This window comes from Capra hircus, chromosome 9 (assembly GCF_001704415.2).
Source record: "Capra hircus breed San Clemente chromosome 9, ASM170441v1, whole genome shotgun sequence".
NCBI classification, from domain to species: Eukaryota; Metazoa; Chordata; class Mammalia; order Artiodactyla; family Bovidae; genus Capra; species Capra hircus.
The window spans coordinates 10,750,268-10,763,271 of record NC_030816.1 but is presented as its reverse complement, the minus strand read 5'-3'; the positions used below and the strand labels follow the sequence as shown (position 1 = coordinate 10,763,271).

Below are 13,004 nucleotides of genomic sequence, written 5' to 3'. Positions count from 1 at the left end.
TTGTTGAGTCAGGTTTGGTAGTTTGTGTCTTTCTTGGAGTTTGACTGTTGCATCTAGATTATCTAATGTTTTAGCATATAATTTCTTATAATATATTCTTTTAATTCTTTTTATTTCTGTAAGATTGGTAGTAATATCTCCACTTCCTTTCCTGATTTTGGTCATTTAGGTTTCTCTTTTTTTCTTGTCTACTTGAAAGTTTATTCATTTTATTGATCTTTTCAAAGATCTTTTCTTTCCTCTTTTGTTTTCTCATTCTTTTTTTAATTTTTCTCTGCTCTAATTGTTTTTATTTCCTTTCTCTGCTCACTTTAGAATTAGTTCTTCTTTTTTGTAGTTTCTTATGGTAGAAGTTTAGATTATTGAGTTGAGATCTTTCTCTTGCATATGAGCTATATGTTCTTGTTTCTTTTCATATCTCATAATTTTTTTATTGGAACCTGAATACATTGAATATTATAATATGGCAGCACTGAAAATCATGTTCTACCCTTCCCCAAGGTTTGTTGTTGCTACTTTTTTTGTTATTGTTGTTTTGCTACTTTGGTAGAGGGAGTTATTTGCTTGCTTGTTTTGTCCTTTAGCTACTTGGTCAGCTGAGAATTAGACAGATACTACTTAAACTCCTGGAACCAAAAATATCTCTTGGTATTTGCAGAGGGGCTCTGTGTGTGTGTTAGGCATGATTTGAGACTCAACCAGGCAGGTTGTAACTCTGCCTTAGGAATTACTACCGCTTGCTTAAAGCCTCCAAGTCAGCCCAGAGGCATCTCAAGTCTTTCCGGAGTATGTGCATAGCCCTGGGCATGTGCGTGGCTATCTAATTTCCCAGGAGGATGTCTGGATTTTTCAAACCCTTAATCCTCAAAGCATCTCATTCTCCAGCCTTTCCTCCGAGCTTTTTGTTTAGGCTGCTATTTGCCGTGACTGATACCATTACCTGATACAGCAACAACTGAAAAATTTGCCTTTAAGTATTTTCCACAAATGTCCTCAGATAACAGCTTTAGCACTAGATGGGTTCCCATTTGGGCAAGATAACAATAAGGCTTTTGAGCCAGTGTTTCTAGGAAGCCACCTAGACAAGAGACAAGATAAAGCAAATAATTAAAATATTTTCTGCTCCTTGTGATACTATTCCTGGGAATGTGTGGTGTTATTTTCAAGGCTACATCTGAACTGGAGGACAGTGTAAATTTCAAGGGATTGCAGTAGGGTTAATTTTATGCCTAAGGGAAGCATTAGGGGTGTTAGTATATGACTGAAAACTCTCAAACCTGAGCCTGAAATGGGATATGTGAGCAGTATTATGTGTAGTCTTCTAAATGCTTCCTGAAAGTGAAGTCGCTCAGTCGTGTCCGACTCTTTGCAACCCCATGAACTATAGCCTATCAGGCTCGTCCGTCCATGGGATTTTCCAGGCAAGAGTGCTGGAGTGGATTGCCATTTCCTTCTCCAGGGGATCTTCCTGACCCAGGAATCGAACCCAGGTGTCCTGCATTGCAAGCAGATGCTTTACCATCTGAGCCACCAGGGAAATGCTTCCTAAAACTTCTAATTAATTTTGGTCTTTGTACAAACGTACAACAGTCAGAAGTCAGAGAGAAGCAAATATAACACAGAAAAGAATAATATAAAAAACTGGGAATAAAACCACCATATGACCCAGCAATCCCACTCCTAGGCATATATCCTGAGAAAATCAAAACAGAAAAAGATCCATGCACTCTAATGTTGGTAGCATCTCTACTTAAAATAGCTAGAACATGGAAGCAGCCCAGATGTCAATGGACAGATGAGTGGATAAAGAAGCTGTGGTGCATTATGCAATGGGATATTACTCGGCCATATGATATAATGCATTTGAGTCCATTCTAATGAGATGGATGAACCTAGAGCCTGTTATACAGAGTGAAGTCAGAAAGAGAAATATAAATATTGTATGGTTGGTTGGTGGTGGTTTAGTCGCTCAGTCGTTTCTGACTCTATGCGACCCCATGGACTGTAGCCCGCCTGCCTCCTCTGTCCACGGGATTTCCCAGGCAAGGATACTGGAGTAGGGTGCCATTTCCTTCTCCAGGGGATCTTCCCAATCCAGGGATTGAACCTGTGTCTCTTGCATTGGCAGGTGGATTCTTTACTGCTGAGCCACCAGGGAACCATTGTATGGTTGGTTGGTGGTTGTTTAGTTGCTCCGTTGTGTCTGACTCTATGTGACCCCATGGACTGTAAATATTGTTTCAGTTCATTTCAGTCGCTCAGTCGTGTTCGACTCTTTGCGACCCCATGAATCGCAGCACGCCAGGGCTCCCTGTTCATCACCAACTCCCGGAGTTCACTCAGACTCTTGTCCATCAAGTCCGTGATGCCATCCAGCCATCTCATCCTCTGTCATCCCCTTCTCCTCCTGCCCCCAATCCCTCCCAGCATCAGAGTCTTTTCCAATGAGTCAACTCTTCGCATGAGGTGGCCAAAGTACTGGAGTTTCAGCTTTAGCATCATTCCTTCCAAAGAAATCCCAGGGCTGATCTCCTTCAGAATGGACTGGTTGGATCTCCTTGCAGTCCAAGGGACTCTCAAGAGTCTTCTCCAACACCACAGTTCAAAAGCATCAATTCTGCGGCACTCAGCCTTCTTCACAGTCCAACTCTCACATCCATACATGACCACTGGAAAAACCATAGCCTTGACTAGACAGACCTTAGTCGGCAAAGTAATGTCTCTGCTTTTGAATATGCTATGTAGGTTGGTCATAACTTTTCTTCCAAGGAGTAAGCATCTTTTAATTTCATGGCTGCAGTCACCATCTGCAGTGATTTTGGAGCCACAAAAAATAAAGTCTGACACTGTTTCCACTGTTTCCCTATCTATTTCCCATGTATACTAATGCATATATATGGAATCTAGAAAGATGGTACCAATAAATTTATTTGCAGGGCAGCAGTGGAGAAACAAACATAAAAAACAGACTTATGGACACAGGGGGAGGAAGGAGAGGATGAGATGTATGGAGAGAGTAACATGGAAACTTATATTACCATATGTAAAATAGATAGCCAATGGGAATTTGCTGTATGACTCAGGGAACTCAAATAGGGGCTCTGTAACAACCTAGGGGGGTGGGATGGGGAGGGAGATGAGGGGAGGTTCAAGAGGAAGGGGACATATGTATACCTATAGCTAATTCATGTTGGTATTTGGCAGAAAGCAACAATATTCTATAAAGCAATTATCCTTCAATTAAAAAATAAATTAATTTTTTTAAGTGAGGGGAAATGGAAACCAAGCTTTAAACATGTAAATAAAAGCATTCCTCAAATTTCTAATTCAATGCCTATTGGAGAATATAATGATTAGACACAAAAAAGTTTAGAAAAATTTGACTTCTTTACATTGAAGGTGGTATAAGTAGGTAGAGAGCATAATCTGAGCCCCAGTAGCTCCACAGTGGCGAACATCATGTTAGTAACCTTTGTATCACTGGCGTGGTGCTAGTGCCTATTTTTAAAATTGAAAACTGAAATCTGAGATTTCTTTATATCTTTACACATACTTAAGAGCATGCATTTAAAAGTTATATTCTGTCCTTTTAAAGCCATATTATATTGGTTCTTTTTGTTTGTTGTTTGTGTGTGTGTGTGTGTGTATGTATGTATGTGTCTGTATGTGTTTTGTGGTTTTTTTGATAGCAAGGAGCTGTACCTCCAACAAGTTCAGTTCCTCCTGTTGCCGGGGCTCCATCTGTCGGACAACCTGGAGCAGGGTTTGGAATGGTGAGTGATGACCTGTTTTAAAAATTGTAATTAATACTTCTAAGGACTTTGCCAAATCCCAGATTAACTATAGAATATAATTCTTCCCATAATGCAGAAGAGTAAAATTTAAAAATTAAGTCATCTGCTTTAGACATTAAGTAGTCTACACAGGACATGATCAAGTCAGTTATAAGACACTTAAAATAATTTTCCACCATCAAAATAAATTTTGTAGTGCACTGATAATGTCATTTTTGGGGTACTGTTTACCAAACCAGTGACCTGGCTCTTAGCTCAATCATCAAAATCAACTTTTCATCAGTATACTGACTTTTCACTTACCACTTTATCACTAGCAAATTTTAGGACTATTCCCCATAAAAAAAACAAGTCTTTACCTGTTTAAGAACTATACATACAGAAGATAGATAAACAACAGCAAATCCTGATTGGGGTAAGGATGCTGTCTGGCCAGCCAGGCTTCTCAGGCACCTCAGTGGTTCCCTGCCATCTGCCAGCCTCACAACACCCATCATTCTAAAGTACAAATTGTAGGAACTTATCTGATGGTCTGGAGTTTCCAAGGTGGGCTCAGTGGCAAAGAATCTGCCTGCCTATGCAGGAGAGACGAGTTCAATCCCTGGGTTGGGAAGATCCCCTGGAGGAAGAAATGGCAACCCACTCCAGTATTCTTGCCTCAGAAATCCCATGGATAGAGGAGGAGTTGCAAAGAGTCAGACACAGTTGAGTGTGCACCCTGGCGGTCCAGTGGTTAAGAATCCATGCTTCCATGGGTGCACAGGTTCAGTCCCTGGTTGGGGAACTAAGATTCCCCACGTGCCACACAGCATAGCCAAAAACATAAATAAAAATATATTTAAGTAAGCATCTTTGTAAAAAATTACAAGTGATACTTTTTCACAAACTTGGATTCCTCAGAAATTTTCTTTAACATATGAGAGACATAAACGTCAGGGCATTGCCAGAGTGGACTCCACTCAGACTGTGAACACTTCTGCTTTTTTCAGCCTCCAGCAGGGACAGGCATGCCCATGATGCCTCAGCAGCCTGTCATGTTTGCACAGCCCATGATGAGGCCACCCTTTGGAGTTGCAGCTGTACCTGGCACTCAGGTCAGTTTTTAAAGGTCCACAAAAGAATAACGTTAATTTATAAGTGTAAACTATCATGTGACCAACAATTTGAAAATCTTAGCTGATGCCATCTTCATGTTTGGTGCTTGGGAAGAAGTAAAGGGAACAAGGAAGACAGATGAACAGTGGTGACATGGTGACATTTAAAGGAAAATGGTAGAAGAAACTAACTATCCTGAGGTCCCTCCATGCCTTTCCTTAATTTGGAATGTTTCCTGAGAACTACCAGGTGTTTAAAATATCTAGGCATTTATTCCAGGAAAAAAAATGAGTAGCTCTAATCCATTGTCTTACTACATTTTCCTAGAGTTAGTCAAAATTAAGGTTAGGGACACCATACTCCTTGCTGCTAAGTTTGCCCAAGACTAGTGACACTAACTGCAGTGAGTCTGCCAAACTGTAAAGCCTAGATCTTGGCATCCAGTCCCATCACTTCATGGCAAATGTATGGGGGGGTAGGGAGGGGAGGGAATGGAAACAGTGTATTTCCTTGGGCTCCAAATTCACTGCAGATGGTGACTGCAACCATGAAATTAATAGACACTTGCTCCTTGGACGGAGAAGGCAATGGAACCCCATTCCAGTACTCTTGCCTGGAAAATCCCTTGGAAGAAAAGCTAGACCAACCTAGACATCATATTAAAAACCAGAGACATCACTTTACTGACAAAGGTCTGTCTAGTCAAAGCTATGGTTCTTCCAGTAGTCATGAACGGATGTGAGAGCTGAACCATAAAGAAGGCTGAGTGCTGAAGATCTAATGTTTTCTATCTGTGGTGCTGGAGGACTCTTCAGAGTCCCTTGAACAGCAAAGAGATCAAACCTGTCCATCCTAAAGGAAATAAACCCTGAATGTTCATTGGAAGGGCTGAAGCTGAAGCTCCAGTATCTTGGTCACCTGATGCAAAGAGCTAACTCATTGGAAAAGACCCTGTTGCTGGGAAAGATTGAGGGCAGGAGGAGAAGCGGGCAACAGCATGAGATGGTTGGATGGCATCACTGACTCAATGGACATGAGTCTGAGCAAACCCCAGGAGATGGTGAAGGACAGGGAAGTCTAGTGTGCTGCAGCCCATGGGGTCACAAAGAGTCAGACCCGACTGAGTGGCTGAACAGCAACAACAACAGCACAGCCTGAGGGACCAATTCCCACAAGACGGCCCTCATCAGGCCCTTCAGGTCCCAAAGGTCACCCTCACTTCAGACCAGCTGCCTGCAGATTTAAGGGTTCCCAGGACCACCCTCAGACTAGGCAGTTTTCTAGAAGGACTCATAGAGCTCAGGGAAGCACTGACTTTACAATGACAGTTTTATTATAGTGAAGAGATACAAACAGATCCAGCCGAAAGAAGAGATGCACTGGGCAAAGCCTGGGAGGATCCCACGTGAAGCTTCTTTGTCCTCAGGGATGCATTACCCAGCCGGCAATACCCGATCACTGTGTGAGGATACGCATGCAGTGCTGCTAACCCAAGAAGCTTCCCTGAGCTTCAGGACGCAGAGTTTTCATTAAGCTCTCATTCTATAGGGATGACTAACTGAATCATGTCTCACGTGGCTGAACTCCCTCTCCAGCCGCCATCCCTCCCTGAAGGTCAAGTTCATATCCTGTGGGCCCAAAGACTGAACTGTTTAATCACATGGTTGATTTTCTGGCCTGGCCAGCCCCCAACCCTGAGTTACCTAGTTAGCATAAATTATCAGGTGTGGTGCCACAAACCCACTCTGAATAACAAAGACATTCCCGGTACTAGGTAAATTCCAAAGGTTTAGAAGTTACCGGCCAGGGTCCAGGACAAAGGGCAAACGTCTCTTTTGATGAGGCCAGGTTTCTCACTATACGGTGTGCTACCTTTATTTGCAAAGATCCTAAAATATATGCACTTTGTTGAGCTGTTTTGCTGCTAATAATGATATGCGTACTGATAAGTCACCCTTTGTTTATTCCTCTCATAAATGCCTGGCCCAAGTGAAGGTATATGTAGAACCAAAGAAGTTTTCACCATGAGAAACTGATTTAGGATGGAGGAAGAACATTATAACTACTGGCACCATGCTGAGCACTCAAAACACATGGCTCTAATATATTTTAAGGGTATCAGTAAACAGTTTCACTTCTGTTGTTTATTTTTAAATTTATCACGTGTGTTTCTATTGTCTCAGCCTCACAATAGGAATCCTATTGTGAACCTTCTGAATGTACTTTAAGCCCCTTTTCTTCCTTGAATCATCTCTAAATTCTTTCTCTACCTGTTCCCAAAATTGGCTTCAGTTTCTTTACTTTAACCTTCAAAAGCCATAATGACCAGGAGAGTGATGGTGTGTGCCCAAAAAGATGAATTTGAAATGTAAGAGCCTCCAGCCTTTGAGGCCATCACCAAAGCACTGGCTTCCTGAGGAATTTTCTCTTCTGCTCTGAGATAATGAAGCTGCCTCAAGTTGTTTGGGGTGGGAGAGTGTGGGGGAGGGTGGTGGGTGGGAAGTGGATATGGTGGGAAGTTTTGGGTTTCATAGTTGGGATTACAGTCAATCTAGATATATTTAAATTCCAAGAAAGAATCTCACTTATGAATATTTCCTTGATGGTTAAATATATCCATGACTATCTGCCACCTTTTTGGAAAACAGAAATTGAAAGGATGTTACTGAGATTTTTTAAAGTCTTATTGTATTTGGTGTGCTGAATGCTTTAGAAATAATATAGTTTTATTGTATAAGGTAGTTTTCCTGCTTGATACCAGTGTTGCATAGCATCAATTTGTTTACTTAATTCAAAGGATGAAAATGAAAAATAGATGTACAATGAAAACAGTGTTTTAATCATTTAATTGAATTTATGGTAATTTGGGAAATGGTATGCCATATTTATACAATCTTTAAGCTGTATTTCCTACATCAGAGAAGAATCATAGCTGATTAGATACTAGATAAGAAAGCAAACATGAGTTAGTAGCTTTGGAAGACAGAAATTTTTCATTACTGGTATGTGGACTCTTGCACTGTAGGTCAGTTGGTTGGAGTCACAATGTCATATCACCTAATTATTAATTATGGACCAGTCCTTGAGTTTCTTATCTTCCAAACAACTTTGACCCTTTATATTTATTTTTTCCTGGCCTTTCCATGAGCTAGGATCTCAATTTTAAAAACTGAAATTTGACTGATACTTACTGCAGTTAATCAATAGTTTCTGGACAAAGGAACAAATCTAAAACTCCTTATTTCTGGAGCTTTGTTTACAGAACCAAAAAAGAAAACATACATCCCTGCCCTTCAGTCCCAGGTTCCTGAGTTTCCATCTTGTTACAAGCATAGAAGATTAATTAGCTAAAAGGATACATGTTAGTTATTGTTCTGTGTAGACTCCATGACATTTTTCAAGGCCTTGAACCCTAACATTCCTGCAAAAGCCTGTTCCCAAAACTTATGTTTGTCACACAATGAAATAATTTAGGTATTCATTAAACAGAAACAAGGTAAGTAAATTTTGGTTGCTTTTGCTTCAGGTTTAGTATGATTCTTCTCTGTAGCATCTAATAATTAATCTTCTCTACAAGCTGGATAGGCAAGGTTGGAATTCAGTGACATTCACAGCTAGACTATTTGCTCATCCGAAAACAAACAGTACCCCCAGATTTGACAGGTGTTCACTTAAAATACTTTATATGAAGTTCTAGTCTATTTAGCTAATATTTTAAAATAATTTCTTAAGTGACTTTCTGCAAGCTGTTTTCTTTCCATTTTTCCTTTGAACTCTCTCTCTGAGAAAAGTCATTTACATTCCTTTATTAGTTTAGAGGTACTAATAACTCAAAGTCACAATGCTTTGAATAGAGAAGTTGGTTTTTTCACTATGTATTTATAATAGCTTTAATGTGACTAGTTTTTCACATCTTCCCTAACTAATACCCATATTGTTCTACAAGAGTCCTCAAATTTTACTTTGGCTAAATTTGATGTCAAATAATTTCAAGAAAGCCAATATCCTTTGAAGTGTGTTTTTTAAATCCAAAATCCAAAACAACCCTGTGACTAAGTAGAACAAAGTAGATTTTGTAAACTTTAGCCATCTAACCTTCTGCATGTTTGTTTTCTGTGATATGTGCTTGGCCTAATGCTTATCTATCTCTGTTTGCTTTCTGTTTCCACTGTCTTGGGCTGGCTTTTCCTCGTTAGCTTTCTCCAAGCCCTACACCTGCCTCTCAGAGTCCCAAGAAACCTCCAGCAAAGGACCCATTAGCGGATCTTAACATCAAGGATTTCTTGTAAACAATTTAAGGTATCTAATATTGAGCTTTTCCTGTGGGCTTGTAATAGTGACCTGTGCTATGCTTAGCTGTTTTATTAGGTATAATATTTGTACTTCTGTGTCTTTAATACATATATATAATAATAATTGTTTGAATGTGTATGCTTTTGAAATCCGTATTGAAAGCTATCTTGGTCAGTGATTTTGTAATCTTACTTAATTTGCAAAACTAAGAGGGAGAGAAACCTCCAAATTGTCCTTACCCTGGAAAACACACAGATTATGCTAATAAAGCAAAAGTTTGCCCAAGCTACTTCATAAATTAGAAAATTACTACTGCATTCTATAATGACTAGAATTTATAGAAAGGTAACATTTAAAATACTTCATTTAGAAACTGTCTAAGAATATATTTGGTGACAATTGTAATTTTATTTTGCTTATTCTTATTTGGCCTCATCAAGTAAAGCTTAGATTTATTACCCTTTGTATCTCTGCATTCAGGCAAAATTTTCATTTCTAACATTCTAGTTTTAAATTTCTAATGTAATTTGTGAAATTACATTATGGCTAATAGTGGACTTATAGAAGCAAACTAATGAAGACGATTTGCTGTTAACCCCAGAACCTGACACAGTGGATAGCTTCTCAACAAATATTAAGTTGGCCAAAAAATTCATTCAAATTTTTTATGTTACAGAAAAACCAGAGCGAACTTTTTTGGCCAACCCAATACTTGCTGAATGTGGGTGAACACTAGTAATGATGCTTTTCACTTACACAGTATTTTTCATTCTCCCCAGTAATTAACTCTTTGATCACCTCTGGTGGAGAGCAAACCCTGCAGGATAAGCTAGCCAGATACTTTGGCTTCCATTTCACAGCTAAAGAAACTGTCCCTTGGCATTAAGTGATTTGCCCAGGGTCACACTGGAAGAGAAGTATGAGTGTTGAAGTTTTTGAACCCCTGTCTGGTGTTCTTTTTATCATACATCTACTATATATATATATATTTAAACTTCCTCTGATGCCTACGATGAATTTTGTGGATTTCTGCCTTGTGATTTTTTTTCTTCATACGACATTAGTAATTGATCATTTTAAGGCCTTGACATCTCAGCCAAGTAATTCTCCTTGAGCCCAACTTTTCTGTTCCACTTTGGGTTGGATTGGGCTGAGGTGGGCATCATGTAGGTGCGTAAATAAGACATCAAGCACTTATAGCAGCTGAAGTTTCAGAAATGGCCAAGAGTGCAGCAGGAAGCAGCACTTGTTATTCAGAAATGTTGCAGTCCACGTGTGCTGGAATTCTGAGAAGTGCCCGAAACAGAAGTGCTTGAGACACCCTCTGCTCTCAGATTCAGTCAAAAGAGGGACAGACGCAGACGGTGTTACAAAGGAGAGTTACCCCCATGCCTAAGCCTGAAGACCCCAGGAAGGGGTTCCTGGCAGAGATGACACAGCACGGGAGGATAGCAGTGAGGGGAAAGGGTGTGTAAATGAAGGCTTTGCATCACTGGGGATGTCTCCCCTCTCTGTGTTCTGTCACTTGTACAAGTACTTAGTGGCTCCTTGAAAACCTTAACTGAAAAGAACCCCAGGAAACGGAGTCCTTGCCCTCCCCCTTTTTTTTCACTGCCCTTAAGATTAACTGTTTTTAATTGATACTGAATGTCTTGCTAAGATTTTTTCTAAGTATACTTAGAAATTGGAAATTGGATACTTTCTAAGTATCCAATTTCCAAGTTTTGCCAGTAGAATTTGCTTACTTAAAATGAAGCTATACATTGAAAAAAAAAATTTTTTTTAATTTTCCTGAATGAAACTTTAAGCTTGTCTTAAAGAATTGTGAAAAGTGTTTAAATGTGACTTTGGTAATATGAAGACCTGCTGTGTAAAACAGCGAAGTAAAATTGCAAGGAAGGTAAAATGTTTGAGAACTATTATAATACTGTTTTCTAATTCAAGTGCTTTTTTATCTTTACAGCTGCAATTTTTGTGACTGAATAGGAAAAAAAACTAATGACTTTGGAGACTTCAAATAAAATTGATGCTCAGAGTTTCAAAGGGAGCCACCAGTACCAATCCCAATGCTTATTCATAACTTCTCTTCCAAAACGTGTAGCACAGCTGTGAAAGTGAACATTAGGAACGTGTACTACCTTAGCTGTTATCCCTACTCTCAAAGTTGTAGTGTATGTGGGTTCTTTGTGTGTTGCGTGGTGTAAACAATGAATGGATGTTTCTGATGCCTTTAGTGCTCTCTGGACCTCGCCCATGGACGGATGATGCAGCTGTTGTGTGGTGAGCCATTGGGAAAGACGTGTCTGTGTTTTTGAAGGTTTCAATGTATATATAACTTTTGGACACACCTGAACTCTCCCCATAAATTCTCTTTTCTTCTGTATCTGCGTTACAAATATAGTGTGATAATATCAGATAGTAAGGAAAACACTCTTAAATATACAGAACTTTTTTTGGTGTGGAGTACACTTTTCCAATCACAGGAACTTCAGCTGTGGTGGGAAATGTTTATTTTTGTGGCGCTATATATGTTAAGAAATTTTATTTTAAAAAAAAATATAAAGGTTAATGTCCATAACAAATATTTCCCTGCAAAGCTACCTTAATCAAGAATGAAAAATCATATGGGAAGAATTCCATATTTAATCACTGCTGTATTAAATTATCTACTTTAATTATGTTTGACAGGTTTTGCATCTAAATTGACCTACTTGTTCATTCTTGATTCAGTGCACTGAAAGTAAAGGGTCTGTTTCCATCTTGTCTGTGAAAATGCAATTAGAAGTGTGCTATTCAAGTGATTATGAAGGCACCGCAAGGTGTAGCTGTAATTTAAAGTTTACTGCAAATCTTTTTATTTTCTTGTGGGGTTTACGTACATCTGTTAATTTAGTATTTCTTTGTGTGTTCTGTAGACTAGTGTTCTTCCATCCCTCAACTGAGCTCCAAGTAGGTTTTGTTGTACCATTGTGATTAGAATTTAAACGAAATCAGAGAATTGTATTCTTTACTGTACATACTGTATTCTTTAATTTTTAAGTTGTCGTCATATCGTCTGTGCTGATGGCTTGGCTTTAAGATGTTGATGCATACATGAGGTCACTGTTGATCAGTGTTGCTAGTGGCTTGGCCGCTCTTTGTTAAAGCATATTGGGTTGGAAAGGTGTTTGCCTTTTTTTCAAATTACTCAATAGATGTATGGTACCATTTAAAAGTGGTTGTATCTGAATTTACTGTGGGGATAACATACACTGTAATGGGGAAAATTACCTAAAACCAATTTCAACTGGCTTTTCTTTGTATTTCAGTTCAAAAATCCAGTGCATGTACGCCCTCTGAGATGCAATAAACACCTCGAACAAAGAAAATGCAAACATCATCTTTTTCTCTTTGATTCTTTTTAATGGGAAAAAGTCTGTTTCAGATGACACACATATCATATACAAAATATTGCAAATGTTAAACCATTTAGGATGAGAAATGCAGTCTGTGCCAACATCGTTTTTATTCTTTTTCAATAAAAAAGTAAGGGGAAAAAAACCATTTTAATCAGCTGTCGTTAAACTTGGGACTCCATGGCTGCTGCCAAATAAATTAAAACCCCATATTTCAAAAAAGAAAAGGATGAACTTTCTTTTAAAATGTGCAATTAAATTCTTATAATATATTTACATGAATTTTCTGTGAAAGTTGAAGAGTTAATGATTTTGGGTCATAGTTTCCATACTCAAGGCCTTCCCTTGTTGCTCAGCTGGTAAAGAATCCACCTGCAATGCAGGAGACCTGGGTTTGATCCCTGGGTTTGGAAGATCCCCTGGAGAA

The 13,004-nt window shown here is 39.0% G+C and overlaps 1 protein-coding gene across 7 annotated transcripts in view; it reads left to right on the top strand.

Moving 5' to 3' along the window:
* Positions 1 to 12,550, top strand: part of SNAP91 (synaptosome associated protein 91) — a 170,285-nt gene extending 157,735 nt beyond the window's left edge. For all 7 annotated transcript variants that reach the window (XM_018052935.1, XM_018052934.1, XM_018052936.1 and 4 more), the window contains 4 exons: positions 3,690 to 3,773; positions 4,784 to 4,888; positions 9,086 to 9,188; positions 11,146 to 12,550. In XM_018052935.1, the coding sequence (XP_017908424.1) occupies positions 3,690 to 3,773; positions 4,784 to 4,888; positions 9,086 to 9,178 (282 nt within the window). In that variant the 3' untranslated portion in view covers positions 9,179 to 9,188; positions 11,146 to 12,550. The remainder of the gene's footprint in view (positions 1 to 3,689; positions 3,774 to 4,783; positions 4,889 to 9,085; positions 9,189 to 11,145) is intronic.